The following is a 21,252-nucleotide window of genomic DNA, read 5'->3' as shown; positions in this document are numbered from 1 at the left end:
TTCATTTTTCATGCAGGATCCATTGGGATCATAGATCCTAACTTGCAATTTGCCTTGAGATCCACTGAGATCACACATCCATCACTCGGATCCATGCACATGTCTGTAGAGGACCCTCGCTTAAACCCTCGTCCTTTACTCAGCATAACCACTGTTGACTGAGATGAGATCAAACGAGTTAACTGTCACACCAAACAAGGGTCAAATTTTATGTCCAGCTGTTTATTATCATCTGCTCTTTTTTTGTCGTTTCCGTTTCGTTGCATACCACACATTTGTCTGAACAGCACACAGGACGTCAAATAAATGCGCGCCTCAAGAAGGTTGGTTATACATCGGACGTATGCGGAATGTTTGCTGCAATTGTGAACAGTCTCACTGCACCTGTGAAGAAGCCGCTACAGTTTCCTACAGTTACACGGACATTGGACCCCTTCGGATTTCGCAAATGACTCGCGCATAAAAGGCTGATCGTGAGAAAAATTCAAAACTTTCGAGTCAATCGATTTTAGGTACATGGAAACTTCATGACCCTGGCCCAAATGACCTAACCCTCGCCCGTATTGGTGTTTTGCCAGCCGTGAACGTATAAGCGGGGGGGGGGGGAAGGTCCCCTTGCCGTTTCGCCCCTGATTGAGCTGGAGCTTCGCGAAAGAAACGAACGGGCTGCCGGTGACGAGAGGAAGCCGACGATACCTAGTTTCAAGGTCCTAGGTCATTTGTTGGCCTTCCATGTCAAGTCAATGACCCAGAAGTCGGGAAAATCGGGACCTGTTAGAACGTCGTGAAGTGTGGCTGTTATTGTTTTTTTTTTCGGGGTGCTGATCACGAATGTCATGTAAGTTTTGATCACAGATGATGTCTTCATGCATTTAGGCCAGGTCGGGTCAAGTTAGGTCAGGTCAACCAGAAGGGGTCCTGCCGGGTATTCGTAATAGGTGTCAACTGTCTCTGACAGCTTCGCAACATATTATGAAGGTACCAAAATTACTTCGGTTGTTCAAATGGCTGCTAAACTCGAATTCAGCTCCAAAAACTAGCCTAGAAACTCCCGCAGGGGGCTGACCGTGGTCGGAGCCAGAGTAGGTCGGAGCTGCTGTGTGGCCGGGGTCATCTGGCTCAGGCATTGCGGCGGCTGTGACTTCGGCCAGTAAGGGGAGTAGCGCCCCCTCGGCCCCAGCTTGACGCGCGTTTGACCTGATCTTAAATTACATCTTACACCGAAGCGATGCGGTACTGTAAGGGCTTAGTTAACTACAGCTCGTTGTATGATTGATGCTGGGGCATTCCACGTCAAATCAAACACCGAAATCCGTCATCCCCTTCGATTTTTCTGAAAATTTGTAGGCAGACTGGGCATGGTTCAAAACTGAGTTACGTATAATATTTTCGAAATTTGATAACGTATCGCTGAGATATAGGTCATCGAATATAGCGAAAAATGCCACACATCAATTTTTTAAGTGGCTATAACTCTGGCTCCTTTTCTGGTATCAAAATGATATTAACAGGGTCTTATAGGCAATTGATAAGGCTTTGATTTTTAATTATAAAATTAAATTGAAGTGACCTTGAAATGCATTTGACCTTGAACTAAAACAGAAAAATTTAAATAGCAAAAAACACGTCACCTTCGATTTGGGTAATTTTTACATATTATGTCCGTCACAATGTTCCTAACCATCTGTGAAAAAATTGGAGTGGGCCATTCATAACTTTCGCGGCAAACGCCGTTTTCATGCATCAACATCACGCAACCGCGCGTGACCTTGAAAGACAGTCAAGACATGCTTGCTTGTGTACACTTTCTGAAATGAATGATTGCTGATTAGTGATATCCCAAACTCTGCGAGAATGGAAATGCATAGTCATCGTAGTCAAGCATTCACGTTCCATAGTAAAAGTGTCTCAGGCAAACGGTATTTTGCGGTGAATTTTGAGCCGTGTGGAAATGCATCATGAAGTAAATTCAACGAAAACATTATCACGTAACGATATCTTCACGTCTTTTGATCTTCATTATACGAAAGAACATGCATTTTTTAGTATGTATGGGGAATTTCTAGTTAATCCAATAATAAATATGGCAGTTAGAGGCCTGCTAAGTGTAACATGTCGCCGGCTGAGGCGGGCTCGGCCGATGCGGGAAACGCAGCAATCACAATTTTGTGTTTACACGTTCATATTTCAATTGTTTACCAAACGATTTTCAAAATTCTTTGACCATAAGATTGCCTGTACATTGCCTGACCATAAGATTGTCTTCTCACAAAATTTGACGCGAATCAAACGTAATCAGCAGTAGGGAGCGCGATGTAAAGACGGAACCGTTCAGTTCCGTCCCGGCACAGTCTACAATTCAGGCGGCGCGTAGCGGTCGGCGCCGGCTGCCGAGTCGCCGCGTTGCTGCGGCGACAGGATGTTCACTTTACACCGCTATTACTAGAACAGTTGTGAACCGATTTTCTTATTGCTTGCACGATGAGATGTCCAATTCAATTCTTGACAGGTAGCCATAATTAATTTCGAATTAATCTTTATGAGATATTGGCGAAAAACAGGAGGGGTGGGCGAAATTCGTTCTTCCCCCTCCACTGCGCGTGCTAACATACGTTTGCGTATGTGCAATTTTCTTCAAAACTTATGAATGGCCCACTCTAATTTTTTCACAGGTTGTTAAGAATATGGTAGGCAATAAAATATATGAAAATGAGCCAAATCGGAGGTGACGTGTTTTTTGCTATTTCAATATTTGTGCTTAAGAACAGAGTTAAGCAAATTTCAAGGTCATATATTTAAGTAGGTGCAATTATAAACAAATGCTTAAGAAATTACCTAAACAGTAAGGTTTATTTCATTCAAATCAAACAGGTACAACCAAAGTTATGGTCGTTCAAAAATATAAAGGTGCAACATTTTGCAAAAATTTGATGCCCTATATTTAGAAGACCTGTGGTCAGAATGTGCAAAAAACATCAATGTAATGTCCGGGGCCACACAGGAACTCGCTCACAAATTTATAATGAAATCGCTGATGGTAAGGTGCAAAACAGCCGATTTTTGTTCGATTTGACGTGGAATGCCCCTGCTGTAACGACTCAACTTCCTCAGTACCAGTTATCGATTTGTTAGCAAAATGAAACATTGAAGTCGAAACATCAAAGCACTGCCTGCGGTCTGTTATGGATATCAGGTCTTGCTTGCATTGTAGGCAACAGTCTCCATTTCCGTGTAGTAAGACGTCATCACAATGCCGCCAATGATGATATGTCACTCTGCTGGTAAAAGTGCACCAACACATCTTCAATGCTGCCATAAAGATGGTGATACGCAGACCAATCATGCATCAGTCACGTTGCTCGTGCATGAACGTTGTGGGCGATGGCCTTCTCTCGTATTTACGGTGCATAGTTAGATATACATATTTAGAGGGTATATGCTGGTATCCTGGTTGGTGGAGTCAGGTGCTTGGTGCCAGTTCTGTGGTAGGGCGATGACGATCTTCCAGTCCCCCTACCGTATAACGGGCCGACCGTGGATACTTAGCGGTTAGTACCGGGCGATCAGACATTACCGGCGATTAGACATTACCGGCGATTAGACAGCACCAAGGGATTAGACAGTACGGGGCGAATAAGACAGCATCGAGGGATTATAGAGTACCGAGGGATTATACAGTACCGGACGGACCTTAGCGAGTCGATGAGGTCGTGAATGGCTGCTCACGGCCTCGGCTGGTCACGATTCGGCGAGTTGGTCCAACCAGGATGGTCATCACAATGGAACTGAGCCGACGAACAATACTTCAGTGCGGTGTCTATACGCTCCTCTCAAAAGAGCAAATAAAGGGAAAGGACCTCAGCAAGAATGATGGAACCCAGCTTCTGGCTGGGAAGCGCGAGTGAAAATGAGTTAAGTGATTAATGCTGCGTTATGCATACATAACTCAAAGGAGAAGCCCCCCGGGCGCTCGCTGTCGAGTTCAGTCTCACATGCAAATGAAACCAGCTGAAAGTATACAGGAATGGCTGCTTTAACTGCATTTTGCTTATCTACTAAGCAAAGCCACGCAAGATTTTACATCTTGTTCAAACTATTACCTACATCTTGAATCTAAACAAGCAATTTCTTTAAACTGAATAACTGCGATTTTAGGCCGGAAATGATTAATACGCTCAAGAATGATATTTCATTTCATCATTTCCACTCGCTGGGCTAGTAGGTATGTCTCACAGGTCACAGCGTGAAAATCCCAATCTTCTATAGCTTACCTTCATATAGGTAATGACAGATTTTGAGGGTAATTAAATCGAGGGCTGGTAGCTACGGTGTGGGACCGTTCAATACGTAGGTGCATACGACCATGTCTAGAGATACTGATTTTAATGCATATAAACATCTACACATGTGAAGGGTGTATGAAAGGTGCTGCTCAATGCTCCCATACCAGCGGTACGGTCCAAAATGCAGCCGCTACATTAGCTACATGCCAAATAACTACCTTGTTACTTTAGTAGTTGAGCTATCCAGACAAACATTCTCAGAATTCCAGATGCAGACCGAGCCATTCCGCTTGTTTCCACTGCCATTTGTATGCTAATGACCTGTTAATATGCTGCTCATTGTTGTTGGACCCAGTGTCGAACGGCTTCTATGGTGTTCCAATCCTCACAATATTGTGCAGCTCTTCAAAGGACGATGGCGACTGTTTACCCCCGCCATAGTCCATGACACTTATTGCTAGACACGAATAGCATTGTACAGTACACGGTCCACACCTGGCGTTGACCTGCGCATATTTCTACCTAAGTTCGTTAAAGCTTGCATTGATTAGCGTGCTCTGCACTGCAGGGCTTCCATCGTCTAGTTATAGGCGTTATTGTAAAGAAATCACACTAAGCCCCTCTTGAAGCATTGCTCTTGCTTTTACTCTTGGGTAAGATCTTGGAGCATTGTTTTGGCATCTCGCTTACTGTTTAATTTTTATGTGACCTTGCTTTCTCTTAGTCTCGCCTGCCAGGCAGGCAGCAGCTGCTATCACCAATAGCGCTGGCAACGGGCGGCCCTAAAGAAGCGGTCATATTTGCATTCACCAGGCCATTTGCTTCGGGAAGGTGGCGCAGCTCCGTCAGTGAAAGCTCCTTTGTCTGTTTGGCTCGGCGGACGGGCGGCTAAGAGGACGGGGTTCAGCCGGGCGCTGTTTACCCGGCTGCGATGGAGGTGCGGAGCAGGCCGACTAACAGTCGGTAAGTGACGGCATTAACCGTTCGGCTGAATCAGACCGGCCGCCCTCCCCGGGCCATAACTCGGCTCGCCGACCCAGCGGGACCCGGCGCCCCTCCGTCGCCGGCCGTTAAAAACAATAAACCGCCGCCGAAATTGACCGAAACCGACGCAGTAAGTCACCGTTCCGGTCTGACGAAGCTGTCGCGGGCGACGCGGCTCGAGCGCAGACCAATCACGATCGGAGGAGAGCATTGTCGGCTTCATACGGCTCTCCCCCGGCCGCGGACGGCGCCCGACGCTCCCTGGGGTCCGTCTGGGGACGCGCTGGACAGAGGGGCGCCGACGGACAGAGGCTGGAGGGGCAGAGAGAGGACGCAGGAGCGCGGGGAGTGACTTTCCGCCGCCGGGTGGCGGTCGCACACCGGTCTTTATGGAGCCATCCGGGGTGCGTCAGCCGACACCGGGATGACAGGGGAAATTGAGCGGCGGTGCAGCGCGACGTAATCCGGCGCGCCGCAGCAGCCCACGCAGGACATTTGCCGGCGGGCGGCGGCTCGGGACGCGACATTCAGCCGCTATCCGGTGGATATTACGGAACACAGCCGCCGTCCGGTTAGCACGAGTAAATATCCACAAACAAGTGATATTAGCGTGCCACGCTGTGTAACACTTACGTATGTCCAATACTAAAAACGTAACAATTTATAAAATGTTTTGATCACTGAGCGCCTTTGATATCTCATCAAACGTTCTCCATCTCTTAGAGCAGATAAACGCACTGACCAGTAAGACGGACATGACGTCTTCATTCTCAACCCCATTCCTCCGTTCAATTTGGAGAGACCTTGGCAAATTGGCTCGTTTCATTCCGTTTCATGGCGAGTTCCCAGCTAGAGATTTAACCTTATGTCGTAGTTTGACTAGCTCAGCTTGCGTTTTAGGATGTCATTTACTTTTCAATTTTGTCAAACCATCGGACATTCCCACTTAGTGCCGATCCTAGAACTTCATTACTTGCAATGTTTGCAGAGCTATTATAACGAAACACGTGAATGTTTTTTTTTAGATATATTAGCATATCAATTGAACTGAACTTATATGAGTTAAGTACGTACATAACAATAAAATACCTACTTACCTAGGGTCAATACAGTTAGTTTAGGGTCAATACATGTTAGTTTAAATTCCTTATACGTTAAACGTTCGCAACGAATGAGACACTCACTGGGGTGTGATTTAGCAGGGATAATATGTTATGCCTATGTATGGTACTTATTTTTTTATTTTTTTTTATTTTCATTTCTAAATATTCCAATTTTAAGCTCAAACTTGGGCCAGGTAATAAAATCACTTACCTTAACGCCTTTGATAGTTTGCTCTTGATATAAATTGAGTCTGTATCAAATGCTGCAAAAATGAAATGTAGGACTTGTGGACCTATTACCTATTTCAGAATTGCAATAGTGACCAATTAGGTTATTGGCTAATGGCTACTATTCCAATTCTTATTATGATTAACCTCAGTCAGAGTTTTCAGCATTTTAGATATATGCCTATCTCTTTCCTTTGCAATGCCTACAGGTCGCAAGCTGCACTCCGTCTCAAGTCGAGGCGCTTCGTTGTCCCTCACAATTTAAACTGACGCCAATGTCAACAGTCGCCTATTGGTCATGCGAGATCTGCCGACCAAAGACAGGTCACGCAAAACAAAGTGAGCCGAGATCGGGCAACAGCCCGCTGGCTGATCACAAATGGACTCGGCCCACTGTGTGCACGGCTCCGAGGACGACGACTTCACCAGTATGGTTTTCCCGAATAAAAGAAAAATCGAAAGCAGGTGTTGATCAAGTTTTGGCTCGATTTAACACTGCTTAATTTTCAGAAAAAACTGTATAGGTATACCTATTATTAAAAAAATCAAATAATCATGCAAAATACGACGATATTTGAACTCTAAACCAGCCAGCTTACACCATTATGAAAACTTTACAACCGGGATATATACGAGATGTAAATCATATTTTTGCTTAAATACAAATGTATAAATAACACAAAACATCGATAGTATGTTATCTATCTATCTAGGGCCTGTGTGTGTAGGTAACTACACCATTTACCCATATATTGTTAACGATCTTTTATGGTTTGTTTCAATCAAATCAAAAGATATTTATTTCAAGCGTGATCGACTTTGTTTATGCAATACGTGCACCAATTCCTTATCCTGGCGTAATGCATCTGTTTATTTTCAAAAAGATACCTCAAATGATCTCTTCAACGCGTTGAACATGACACCCATGTATGTAAATAAAGGCATAAAATAAGATTAGCGAGCAAGAGCTGCGTTTTGATATTAAATGGGTTTTAAAACGTGTGCTTGCTTACATAATTTGATCACTTTCAGCATTACACACGAAGCTCGAAGACCTTGTTCAGAACGAAGCAGCATTTCCTGACCAGAAACACTTCTCGAGATCAAATCAAGCGGTCAATATAGATTGCATTAGTGATAGTTCCGCTGTCGCTGTCTGCGCTGTTCCGTCCTGTGGCGTGGCAGCTGGTACAGGGTGTTTTGCTCCGCCGGGCCCGCTGGGGTCCCCGGTGTGGGTCCGCTGAGGTCCCCGGTGGGGGTCCGGCCCGCCATGGGAGTGTCGCGCCCACCGAGCCGTGTCCCGGAACCAGATGGGGCACGGACACAGACCCCTGGTATAGCCGCAGCGAGTCAACAGAGGGCAACGACCCGACGACTGGGCCGTGCAAGACGTCAGACCTCGGGTCTCATCACCAGCAAATCAGGACGGGCCATTTGGCTCTGCCAGGAACTGCTCCGGGCTCGAGAGCTGTTGGAGCTCACTCCAGACGTCAGGAGCTGAATGGGAGAGGATATGTCATGTCGCGTTAGGACCAGGTAGCCAATTACTGAGTTAGATTCGGAGTTCGTCTCACCACTTTTCTTATCGTCCATTTTCTAATTTCGTTTCAATTGTGCAGCCAATTACGCCACTTGACGGTGGGCTCGAATGCCTCTTAGCAGAAATGTCTGCTTCTCCCTGACATTTAGCCATTTTGTCAAGTTGAATGCATATCTGATTTCAAATTAGGAAAAAATTGTCATTAAGTCTCACTGTATTTGGGATATAGTAAGATTTTAACCCTCGCATGTGTAGGGGGGGGGGGGGTCGGATGGACCCCCCCCCATGGTTTTTCGCGAATAACTCGCGTAAAAAGCGGCCGATCGCGACGAAACTTTCAGTACCCTCGCATTGATCAATTTTACAACTACCCTGAAAATTTCATGACCCTGACCCAAATGACCTTTGACCTGTGACCTCTTTTCCGAGACCATGTTTGGCCGGAATCGCGATTTCGCGTATGTCGGCTCGCACTAGCCGCGTGTTTGCAAGCTTTTCGTGGTTTCAAACGTTCCAACATGTGATTTGATGTTACTCCCGTGTGTGTCAAGGTCACCTGAAGGTCAGGTCAGGTCATTGACCTTTGGTGACCTCGGGTGACCTCGGGTCACTTTTTCGAGTTTTACATGTTTCTAGGCTAGTTTTTGGAGATGAATTCGAATTTAGCAACCATTTGAACATTTACGAAGTAGTTTTGGTGCCTTCGTAACATGTTACGAAGCTGTCAGAGGCGGTTGACACGTACTACGAATACCCGTCACGACGCCTACTGGTTGACCTGACCTGACCTGACCCGACCTGGTCTAAATGCTTCAAGACATCATCTGTGATCAAAACTAACACGATATTCGTGATCAGCACCCCGAAAAACCCCTTAGCAGCCACACTTTACGACTTTCTAACAGGTCCCGATTTTCCCGACTTTGGGTCATTGACCTGACCTGGAAGGTCAACCAATGTTCTAGGACCTTAAAATTGGGTATCATCGGCTTCCTCTCGTCACGGGAAACACGCTCGTTTTTTCCGCGAAGCTCTAACTCGATCAGGGGCCAAACGGCAAGGGGGGGGTCCAACCGACCCCCCCCCCCCCCCTACACATTAGAAGCTGGCAAACGCCGCACACATGCGAGGGTTAAACTTATGATGCAATGCGTTTTCCAAAGGTAGTTAGTTGAAAAGTTAAACGAACAAAACATTATAAACACCGGAAATGTATTACTGAAATTTAAACTACACCTGCTCCGTGATGAGACATTGTCCCGCAGTGAATGGCCGCCACTCGGTGGAACTGGTCCGCTTTTTCGGCCCCATTTGTTTCAAATTACAGAGAGATGTCTGGAGTGATTTGTGGCTTAACCGACTTCAGATGGGAAGAATGCCCTCTAACGACTGACAGTGTACTTTAATGCAGACCGACTTGTGAAATGGACCGGAAATTACGTGGCGTATCGGATTCGCCACGAGGCCGTGCCGGCTTCAGACATCCCGGGAAGTCACGCCTCAGGCAACGGCGGCGGATTCAGGGGGAAGGGGTATCGGGGGCTGTCGCCCCTGAAAAGCTCACAGGGCAAAAAACATACCCCCCATAATTTGTGGCAAAAACACTTAGTAAGAAATCACACAAAAATCCTTTCGATCACCTGAACTTATTTCATGCGCACATATGATTTGTCACACGTTGCCTTTCTTAAATGACAAGCATTCCCCTTCAAGAAGTCTTCTTCGTTGCAGCTTCGTTTTGGAAGCATTATACCCGCGCTCATTAAAGTGAACTTATAATGCCGCCGTTGCGTTCTTAGGAGAGGAAGACGATGCCAGTGACATCGATGTCCTGAAAGTTTTGGATTTAAAAGTTATCATAGAAAAGTAGTTACCGCAAGAACCGTCAATTTGGAGATTTTGCCCTCTAGGGGAAGTTGGGGCAATGCCGGAGTTGGGGCAAAGCCGAAATTCGAGATATTTCGAAAACCGTAAGACATGGATGCCACCTGTCAGTGATGCTCTGAAGCTTAAGTGACTACAATTATCGCATGTTTGTTACGAGTCGTCATTCGGAATACTTCGACTGTGAGGGCGCCAAGAGCGTTTTCAAGGTACGTCTCCCTTGTACTTCATGCGCCTTTGAAGCTGCATTTTTTACTCATTATGCTACCGTTTGTCTGGCCAATTCGGTCAAGTAATCTTTAGCATGTCTTTGCATAAGTGTGCTGCCTATCTGAAATTTATACAGCACGTTGAAAAGTTATGGGCCTGCAAATGAAAGTATGGCTGGCTGGGGTAATGCCGAAAACGTGCGATTACGCACGTGTTAAAAGCACGCTACGTGGACTTTACTGCTGTAGAATAGCAACGCGTATTTTTAGTCACACAAATTGCACTTTCAACCGACACAACGGCCTGTTACCTATGAGGAATGATTTACCTGGCATTTTCTTATTATATCACACAATTATAACTTCCAGTGTGCACCGCGTCCTCAAGCTCTTGAAACGTGTGTCAGCTTTGATGAATTCTGGATAAAGTTTGAGATAAAATGGCAAAACATCAATGTCGGCATTCCCCGTAGATCATTTCTCCCATTTTCGGCTTTCCCCGCAGTCCGAGGCAACGCCGAAAAAGTCACTTCTTTGATATTTTTAGTTTGTGCGCTTAACGGTATGCGAATTCATCAAATGCGCCTGGTATGTTTGAAAGGCAAAAGACTGGCCTCTCGAATGACGCCAACAAGAATAGCGTATGTTGTCTACCTTGCGTGCTACGGGCGTCAGAAAAAAAGTCTTCGGCGTTCCCCCAACTTCCCCTATAGGCTACACCGTTTGCCTAATGTCAAATTTGAGCTACGAACGAGCCAAGTCTTTGATCGTTACTCCAGTTGATGCACATTCACATCGGTCTCGTATCTGGGAGATTAAAGTTTGGACTGCTCTAGCGCCGGCCCTTTGGCGGCCTCTGTGACCCGCACCCCCCCTCCCTTCCCGCCGCAGGCAGTCTCGGAATCCGTCTGCTGCGCTCGGAGATCCCGCGCTACGTGGCGGCCGGCCAGCACGTGCCGCTCTCGTGCCACGTGGTGCTGGACTGGCGCGAGCGGCTGTACGCGGTCAACTGGTACCGGGACGGCCACGAGTTTTACCGGTACAACCCGGGCGAGGTACCGGCCGCCCAGGTCTTCCACCAGCCGCACATACACGTCGATGTGAGTACGCGCGTATACGCGCCGGCCACATGAGATACCTATAAACATGGGCGGCGCCACCGGGGGGGGGGGGGGGACGGGGGGGACAGGTCCCCCGCTATCGAAAGTTAGGGGGTACAGTGCCCCCCTATCGGCGAGGCCCATTCAATAGTTGATAATAATGCATTGTAGAGTTATCCTATCCGTCGCATTTAACCCGCGCACCGACGGGGGTCTGCGCCAACTTCGCACCGACGGGGGGGGGGCGGATGACCGCCCCCCCCCCCTGAGATCTCGAGAACGAAGCAAGATAGCGGCAAGCGGTAAACGGCATCGGATACGCACGGTCAAGATCTACAATTTTTACTAAGGTCATTTTCAGGTCAGGTCAAAGATGACGTCACAGGGGTCGAAAAAGTCAAAATGGCGGCGCTAGATATGGAGAGAGTTTTTTCTCGAATAACTTTCGAATTAGTCAAGATAGGAACAAACTAAGGGCATCATCGTGATCCTCTTGTCAATCCGCATCGAATGATATATATGTTGACCTTGAAAGGTCAAGGTCAAAGGTTGACCTCAGGTCACGTGACCTCGAGGTCATCATGTATATCATTCGATGCGTCTTGACGAGCTGAACACAATGAGACCATCCGCGCGGCTGTATCTTGTTCCTGTACGGAGTTATTGGCAAAAAACCGCTGGTGACCTTTGATGACGTCACATGACCTCACAGCTGCCCAACAGCAAAACGGACCTCAATGTAGTGAAGGGTGATCGTATATGAAGTCATGTATGGTATATGGGGCCATTCCGACCCGTTTTAGTGGTAAAAACAGGGAGTTGATTTTTCCCCCATTGACTTATAATGGGGAGGTCGCGAAATTGACCTGACCTTAGGTCACCGATATCAAAATTCCGAGATATACAAATTGTAGCTACTAATGACCTAATAATGTCCTGCGACTTTCAAAGGCCTCCGACATCTACTGTAGCTCTGGCACGGTGACAAAGTTGCAAAAAAGTGACTTGAGGTTGGGTCATTCAAAGTGACCTGGTGACCTGACCTTAAAAGGTAGGAGGTTCAAACTTGCACACCATGTGTAAAATTGATGAAGGTATAGTCATACCAAATTTCGCGGCGCTACGCGCCGCGGTTTTCCCGCTATTCGCGAAAAACCTCAGGGGGGGGGGCGGATATCCGCCCCCCCCGTCGGTGCGCGGGTTAATGCATCGTTAGTCAATCAAGGCAGGTTTTGAATAAAGATTGCTGTTGGGATGTATCGCAGGGGGTCCTGGCCATCTGCAAAAGGTGTGGAGCTGTGATGCCTGTAGTTATAAGGTGATCGGCAGTGCCTCAGGCAGGGCTGCGGAGTCGGAGTCGTAGTCGGAGTCGGTCGGAGTCGACAGTTGTGACCGGAGTCGGAGTCGGAGTTGGAGTCGATTTTAGAAACCCGAGCCGGAGTCGGAGTCGGAGTCACCGAAAATCTGTCGACTCCGCAGCCCTGCTAGGTCTGCGGAGTCGGAGTCGGGAGTTGGAGTCGGTCGGAGTCGACAATTCTGCCCGGAGTCGGAGTCGGAGTCGGAGCTGGTTTTTGAAAGCCGGAGTCGGAGTCGGAGTCGCCGAAAATCCATCGACTCCGCAGCCCTGGCCTCAGGGATCGCCCCCCTTTTTGGGGCGCCAGGCAGGGTTATTACCTCCCCACCCCACTGCCAGACCCCATTGCCGACAAAACCAAGTTTACTGAAATTCCATAGATTTCCGTTACTATATGGATACTTTCCATTCCTATAAATTAGTCAAATTCAAGCATGGCAGTTCTACCACAGGAACCATTTCAAATCTATGCCATTTAACCCCAGCACTTGTGGGGAGAAGTGTTCGGATAGATCACAGGCAGGACCAAAAGCACGCACTAGCCCAAGACCTTATAATTGGGTAGCATCGGCTCCCTCTCGTCAAGGGGTTCGATAGCACTCGTTTTTTTTCTTCAAAACTAAGTTCGGTCGGCGGCCGAACGGCTGGGGGTCTAATCGAGCCCCCCCCCCTTCTTACGTCAGCGGCTGTGAAAATGTCATTACCAGCTGTTGAAACATGGCAGTTGCTTTTGCATGAGTGCACGAAAGGGTGTTAGGTACGTGATACGTGAAAGGTTCTACATGAAAATTGAGATACACCAGCTTATCAAATTGTGCTCACTGTGGTGCGCTCGGTTTTACTTTGATTAGTCTTTGAATTCTGGGGTGAAACAGACCAGTCAAGAAACCTGTTCCATAAGGAGAGCCACTAATGCTAAAGAGATGAGGGATGAGGTTTCCAGAGACCTTCTTTACCTCCCAAAGGGGGTGCCCCGCCATTTCCCAATCCCTGCTGTAGTTGTTACGATTGGAGGGTGAATATGAGAACGATGCAGGTCGTGCCAGCTCGATCATGACGAACACGATGGTGCCGACATCACAGCTCTTCTGCCATTTTTGACGAAGTTAATCAACAAGGACCGGAATCCTACCCTGGGGCATTTCACCTGCAGAGGTTGCCGGACCTGAGACCCTTTCACTCATTTTTTTTCAACGGTGCATGCGCTCGTTTTTCCCGCGAAGCTCTCTTGGTAAGTAAAATCCATCAGAAAGTGTGATCAAATAACGGCTGGTGACCTTCCATGACCTAGCATGACCTTTTGAGTGACCACCGATGACATGACCACTGACGGCCAGCCATTAGCTGCACCCTGCCCGTTGCATATGGATCAGGTGGTGATGTCATGATTTTGAAATTATATTGCAGTTTTGGCACACTTGTCAGAGCAGAAGACATTCCCACTTTTCCTCCATGACTATATGATGGTGAAGCCATGAAGCTGACCAGACGTAAGATCGAAAATTTGAAAGTACGAAACGTAAGAATAGTTGGCACTGCTACTCATACCTAAGCAATTCGCAGCTTGTAGGAAACCAGCTTTGAGTTGGCAAGACTGCAAATTTTGATTTAGAGGCAAGGATGCTTGAAAAGGTGATCGATCTTAGGTGTCCTAGGATAAGTTTGGAAACGGGATGCACCATTCGATGTGTTTTGGGCTCTGCTAAGTTTCGCGGCGTTACGTGCCTCGTTTTTTTTTTTTGCATATACGATCAGTAGGCATCTACTTTTGGGATTTTCGGTCAGGCAAGCCCCCGTCCCCGTCCCCCCTATCGAAAACCCGTGGCGCCGCCCCTGCCTATAAAGAAAGGTACCTATGTCAGATGAGTTAGAATCATGTACTGATCTTCTTATATTCACGTTTTTATACTTAAGCCGATCTGACAGCTTCAATAACTTATGTATCGGATTAGTGTAATATTAGCCCTGGTTGTGCATGCATGCGCGTGCGAGTGTGTGGAGGGGGGGGGGGGGGATTCGCCCTATAGCCGCCTTACAGCTGCCATTTTGATCTGACACTGTTACTGACCACAGATAAATCACTTTTTGCTCTAGAACAACAGTCAGTACAAAGGGTATCCCGATACCAAAGCTTGGCGGTTCAATATCTTACACATCACGCTGACGTATACCTGAGTGTGTCGTTCGCTAACTCTGTTGATACGACAGTTCAAAGACGGACGTCACCACTTTACTTCTGCAACTCATCTTATATGTGTACACATATTTACGAAACACGTCGGTGACAGAAGTCCAAGAAGGACTTACGTAAGACTGAAAGACAATAACGCAAGATAAAGAAACGGATGCCTTTTCACCGCTGAAGCCAACCATCCTTATACAACTCAAGACAAAAACAAAACTAAACGAAAACTAAAACGTCGACATGTCTATAGAGTCATTTCATCAGCAACGTGAACACCAGTTTTTAAGCATATTCAAGCAGCACACACGACAAGGAAGATATCACTTCACATCTTCAATAGCAGAGCAACAAAAAAGAAAGAACAATAACTAGTCAATTGAAGGACGACCAGCAGTGCCAGCTGTTGTGCGCGAAATACCAAGCAGGTGATGTCCTGGCTGTGCCGCTGCGATGCTTTTTTCACTCGAGTCAAGGTCACCGGTGAGTCACTATCGTGCCGAAAGCCGAGAGGGAGGGTGACTGTGCGTTTTTCGTGTCCGGCGCGGCGGCCGGCCGGCCGGCGGTCTCACTGCTGCTGCTATCGCGGTGACTGGCGCACGTGGTGTGTGAGGAGCAAGAGTAGCAGCAGTCCCAGCAGAGACGGAACAACGAAAGGTAAGCATTAAACCTCTCTGCCGCAGCATAGTGACAGAGTTCGCTGTTATGCTGTTCACTGATGCGCTAGATTCTTACCTCGTATTTTCCACCAAACTGTTGTGCAACTGTAAATACTTAATAACCGCAAAACTGTGGGATGGATTGTAGATAGGTACAACAGGGTAGAAAATAGCAGCTAAGCTGTTTCCAAGCAAGTACTTTCTAATTCCTTACATTTTATTTAGACGCAACTTTCACTCCAAGAATCCGTTATTTATAGTTAACCTACCTGTAACGTCATCGGTTGCACCCAGTTCAATGAAATTGGATCACATTGTAGTTCCCCGGTAGGGCTATCGAACGCCGTTTCAATTTTGAAAATCGGTCGGTAACCTTCCAAGATCTCCGTGGGTGGGAAACGAACTCCCCTACCCCTTACGGGTTACCGGGTCCTGGAATACGGTGCGGGAAAATATGAGCGTGATATTGAACGGTTGAAGTTAGTCCAAACGAAGCGGAGGTGTGACATATGACGGCCATCTCTGCTCGTGTCCACAGCCATGGACGTCCCGCTGTCCGGGAAGCGCGTGCTGGTGACGGGCGCCGGCCGCGGGATCGGCAGGGCCCTGGCGATCCGCGCCGCCGCCTGCGGAGCGCACGTGATCGCCGTCTCGCGCACCCAGCAGCACCTGGACACACTGAAGGCCGAGTGTCCCTCGGTGGAGACGGTGGCCTGCGACCTCGGCGACTGGGAGGCGACGCGTAAGGCGCTCGAGCCTCTGGAGCCCGTCGACTGTCTGGTCAACAACGCCGGGATCGTGAAGCACGCGCCGTTCATGGAGATCACTGAGTCGCAGATCGACCAGACGTTCGGCGTCAACCTGAAGGCGGTCATCAACGTGTCGCAGGTGGTGGGCCGCGGCATGGCTGAGCGCGGCAAGGGCGGCGTCATCGTCAACGTCTCGTCGATTCTGTCGACAATGGTGAAGGGGACGGCGGTGTACTGCGCCTCCAAGGCGGCGCTCGACCACCTGTCGCGCGTCATGGCGCTCGAGCTGGGACCCAAGGGGATCCGGGTCAACACCGTCAACCCGGGCGTGGTCAGGACGGACATGACGGAGAGGATGTGGCAGGACCCGGAGAGGGCGGCCGCCCTGCAGAAGGCCGTCCCGCTGGGCCGCTTCGCCGAGACCGAGGACGTGGTGAACCCGATCCTGTTTCTGCTCAGCGACAGCTCCTCGCTCGTCAGCGGCGCGTCTCTGCTGATCCACGGCGGCAGCGCCAGCGCCTGAGTGGACTGCACGGCGTCTCTGCAGCTCCAGCGGCGTCTCTGCTGATCCAGCGGCGTCTCTGATCATCCAGCGGCGGCTCTGCTGATCCGAAGCGGCGGTGGCACACTCGCCTGAGCCGATCCACTGTCGTCTGAGATGATCCGTGATGGTCTGAGCTGGTCTGCGGTGCAGAGCTGGTCTATAGTGGTCGGAGATGGTCCCCGGTGGTCGGAGATGGTCCCCGGTGGTCGGAGATGGTCCCCGGTGGTCTGAGATGGTCCCCGGTGGTCGGAGATGGTCCCCGGTGGTCTGTGATGGTCCCCGGTGGTCTGAGATGGTCTGCGGTGGTCTGAGATGGTCCTCTGTGGTCTGAGCTGGTCTATGATGGGGTCTGAGATGGTCCGTGATGTCGTCTGAGCCAGCATATCCGTAACATCAGCCTGGTGTCGGAGTGCCGAGCTGCCAAACTGTCAAATGCGCCATATGTGGTGCTGTGTGTGAATTAATTAACTACATGTGAGCATTGTATGCATAGAGTGCGTGTAAGTCATATGCACGCATATTCCATGGAATGAGATTAGGTATGATCACTATTTTAAGATAGGGCTGGAATTCCATTATCACTGTGTGAAATGATGATTAGCCATTGGAGTCCGTGGGAGTAGTGTACCGTGGCATCATATGTTTGCTGCTTGGTTGCACCGCTGTAATACAATGCGCCCCCGCCTGCAACATTGCCGAGCTTTGGACCGGAAAGTCCTGGCTGGCATGACTTATAGGTCGTTCATCTCATGCAACCGGGAAGCACACCGGCATCGCTGACCTCTGGGACCACCAGCGCACGGATATTGGATTTGCAATGCTCTGCAGGCACATTGCAGAGAAAATCGCTGAGCTAAGAGCACGAACAAATGGGCGGCAACATTTTTCATTGATGGCTGTGTAGTTTATCTAAAATGCATGATAGCCAAGCTCTCTGGAATTCAGCTATACCTACCCATGGCGCAACATTACCAAGAGTGTAACGTATACGATATCATTTATCATTGCGATTCCTTCCGCACCATGATCTGTTGCATTAAACAGCGGCGGGGGGAGGAGGGGGGGGGCATCGCCAGTGGTACACCGACTTCCCGGCAGCGGCTCAGCAGTTCACGATCGATAACACCTACACGGCAATGCAATAACTGTGCCATCAGTCATTGGCGCCGGTGCTGCGCCCATTGTGCCGGACGTGTAACAGCGCCGCCCTGAGAGCGCCGTCATATGGAATTGCCCCTTCTGTCGGCCGGCTGACACGTCCATTCAACCTCTCCCGGCCGTGTGCTTCCCAACAACGAAACGCTCGTCAAATCTGAACGGCGCGAGCCGTCCCACAGGTCATAAGCTGTCACCGCGGAGACAGTGCAAACGCTTTGGCAGTTGAGAAAATACCAGACCGACAGCTCTTAAAACTTTGCTTTTGAATGAATCCGTTGGTTGTGATTAACGTTGGAACAGTGGAATTCCCAGTGGAATCCCCCACTGATCCGTCCCTCCGCCTCCCTCTCGTTCCATTGACCCGTCCCTCCGCCTCCCTCTCGTCCCTACTGACCCGTCCCTCCCTCCGTCTCTGTCCCGTCTTTCCGACCCCCCCCCCCCTCCGTCTGCTCTCCGCTGACCTGCCCCCCTCCGCCTGCTCTCCGCTGACCCGCCCCCCCCCTCCGCCTGCTCTCCGCTGACCTGCCCCTCCCTCCCTCCGTCTACCCCCTCCATCCAGGTGACGGCCAGTAACGCCAGCACTGTGCTGCTGCGACACATGCGGCCAGAGTCGTCCGGAGTGTACCGGTGTGAGATCTCCACGGAGGCACCGCTCTTCAACACGGTCACACGACACGGAATGCTGCAGGTCGTCAGTGAGTACCGGGCGGCACGGGGTGCTGCAGTTAGTACCGGGCGGCACGGGAAGCTGCAGGTCATCTGTGAGTAGCGGGCGGCACGGGGTGCTGCAGTTAATACCGGGCGGCACGGGATGCTGCAGGTCATCAGTTAGTACCGGGCGGCACGGGCTGCTGCAGGTCATCTGTGAGTAGTGGGGAGGGATGCTGCAGGTCGTCTGTGAGTACCGGGTGGTACAGGTCGTCAGTTAGTACCGGGCGGCACGGAGTGCTGCAGGTCGTCAGTGGGTGCCCAGAGGGGGAGATGGAGAGGGTTCACTGTTGCCGCCGTTGATTTCTGTCCTGTTGCCGTGCTTATCGGTGATATCTGTGGTGAAGACTTGTGAGAGTGTGCATACACTGCATAGAAAGGTAACTTTGCCACCGCTGAAAGTAACTATATACAGTGCAGACGGCTGCAGTAATTACGTTTGTCAATAGATGCGCCGAGTCGTGTATCAAACTTTAAAGTAAAAGGAAGCATTGAACTTGTTGAGATGCCTGAGATGGTGTCAGCAACTGAAAGCTGTTCATCTGTATCGTTTATTTACTTGTTTGTGTAAGCGGTTCCTCCAATGTAGGAATTAAAATATGTATATAAAAGAGTTATTCACTTTTTGAAAGTATTTATGCACTCTCAACTGCATTTTAAATTTACACTTCAATAAAACACCAACCAGGAGCGTACTTTGAACAAAACGGCTCTCGTTATTTCCGCATTATCAAAGGCAGTAACTTGTCTCTGGGACATTGACAGAATTTACTGCCGGTGGAAATTGTCACACCCTTCGCCGTAAATACGGCCGAAATTACTATGCCGGCCGCTCTGAGTGGTGTATACGGACAGACGTGGTCAGTGGCGTGGCTGAACACCAAATTTACAGGCGCTCCGGCCAGCCTGCTGAGGACAGCGGCTGTCCACGTCTGAACTAGGCCTGTGTTATAGGCGCTCAGTCGACCGCACAGTTTATCGTCCAGATACAACCGTTTTAGGAGAGGAGGAAATTTTTTATTCTTCTAAGCTGGTAGCTCCTCGAACTGTAAACATGTGCTTTTTTAGATCAGACCGGAGGCTGCATTTAGAATAAAAAGGGCATTACACCAGTCATTGTGTGGCATTCAAAACCAGGTGTTTTGTTCTTTGTGCTGCATTACTGTAGACCAGTCACTATTTCCTCAAGTTCCTTAAATGACAAGGGTCCTCAGTGTATCATGCATTTTCCACATTACAGCGCATATAATAAGCACATATTCTGATGGAAGCAGACACGCAGGCCGCCATCAGCCTCCATGGATGACCATAAAACCCTTCATATCATGAGAGGCCCGGTCATCTTCCTACATTAGCCATTCGGGCGACCATCACCTGCGTGGCGGACCATGACCCGGCGCGGCCCCCGCGGCGATCAATGGCGCACAGGCGGCCGTCGAGACGCACTGGCGCGCCGCGGAGACGAGCCAGGGGACTGGCGGTGACGGGAAGGACGCGGGACGGCAAGCCGACACAGGGCGGTGTGACATTGCCCTAGTGCCCTAACCGGCCGACGCGGCGCGGCGCCACACTTAGCCCTAACTGAGCGACACGGGGACACGGCGCCATGCTGCTCTAACTGGCCGACACGGCGCCGCACTGTCCTGTGTGGCAGCGTGGCAGCGTCCCCTTACCAGGCGACACGGCTCGGAGTCAGACTGCCCTGACCGTCCAACGCGGCGCGGTGACACACTGGCCTGTCCGTCCGATACGGTCGGCGCACACCGTCCTAGCCGACCGCCCTTTGTCCGTCTCCGTCGTCCGTATCGTTACTACTGCCCCCCCCCCCTGCCCCCCCCCCCCCGTCGGACAGTGGAGACGGCCGGCGCCCGGCGCCGTTTTCAGATGAACCAACTTGGGAGTGAGCGCCGCGCCGGTCGCCGCCGCCGGCAAAGGACCGAACCGAGCCTGATCGTCGCATCAACCGGCCACAAAGCGGGCCAACTTTGCCGATACGCCTTCGCGAAATCGCCCATAGTTGGTGTATTAATTTCCATAATTCCTGATGAGAACTTGTTAAAAGTTATGCAGATATGATTTGGGAACTTGGCAGGCATGTTAACGCTTGCGGCAGATAGCTGAGAGAGACCAAAAGCCCAGGATGCAACCGACGCCCCGGCGATGTGTTGTGTATGCCTGAATGCTGTTATTTCCTCGCGATCGCCTTCGAAGGCGATGCCTTGCAGCCAATTTCCCCCATATCGGGCAAATAGCCCGACTACTGCGCCTCCTACCCGATTCCCAGTGATATGCAGCGCCATAAATCCCGCTTGCTGGCCATACAGGCATAGGCGGCGCCATAATTCACCGTCATCGAGCCTGTGTTGACTGGTGTTCCTCCGCGGCCAGATCTGCCGACGCACGGTCCGATCATCAGCGGCGGCCAGGAGCGGTACCGGATCGGGGACGTGATCCAGCTCAACTGCACCTCCCCGGGCACCGTACCGCCGCCGCAGCTCACCTGGTACATCGAGGGAGAGCGGGTCAGTGATAACTACCACCTGGTAGGTACAGCCCACCGCTAAAGT

The 21,252-nt window shown here is 49.8% G+C and overlaps 1 protein-coding gene across 1 annotated transcript in view; it reads left to right on the top strand.

Moving 5' to 3' along the window:
• The window catches only part of LOC122382312, a 41,836-nt gene that overhangs the window by 9,301 nt on the left and 11,283 nt on the right, over positions 1-21,252 (top strand). Inside the window, exons 2-4 of the mRNA XM_043367487.1 lie at positions 11,123-11,331; positions 18,537-18,672; positions 21,074-21,207. Of these exons, the coding sequence (XP_043223422.1) occupies positions 11,123-11,331; positions 18,537-18,672; positions 21,074-21,207 (479 nt within the window). The remainder of the gene's footprint in view (positions 1-11,122; positions 11,332-18,536; positions 18,673-21,073; positions 21,208-21,252) is intronic.

This window comes from Amphibalanus amphitrite, unplaced genomic scaffold (assembly GCF_019059575.1).
Source record: "Amphibalanus amphitrite isolate SeventyFive unplaced genomic scaffold, NRLGWU_Aamphi_draft 000137F_arrow, whole genome shotgun sequence".
In the NCBI taxonomy this organism is placed as follows: Eukaryota; Metazoa; Arthropoda; class Thecostraca; order Balanomorpha; family Balanidae; genus Amphibalanus; species Amphibalanus amphitrite.
This window is presented reverse-complemented; position numbering and strand designations above follow the sequence as displayed.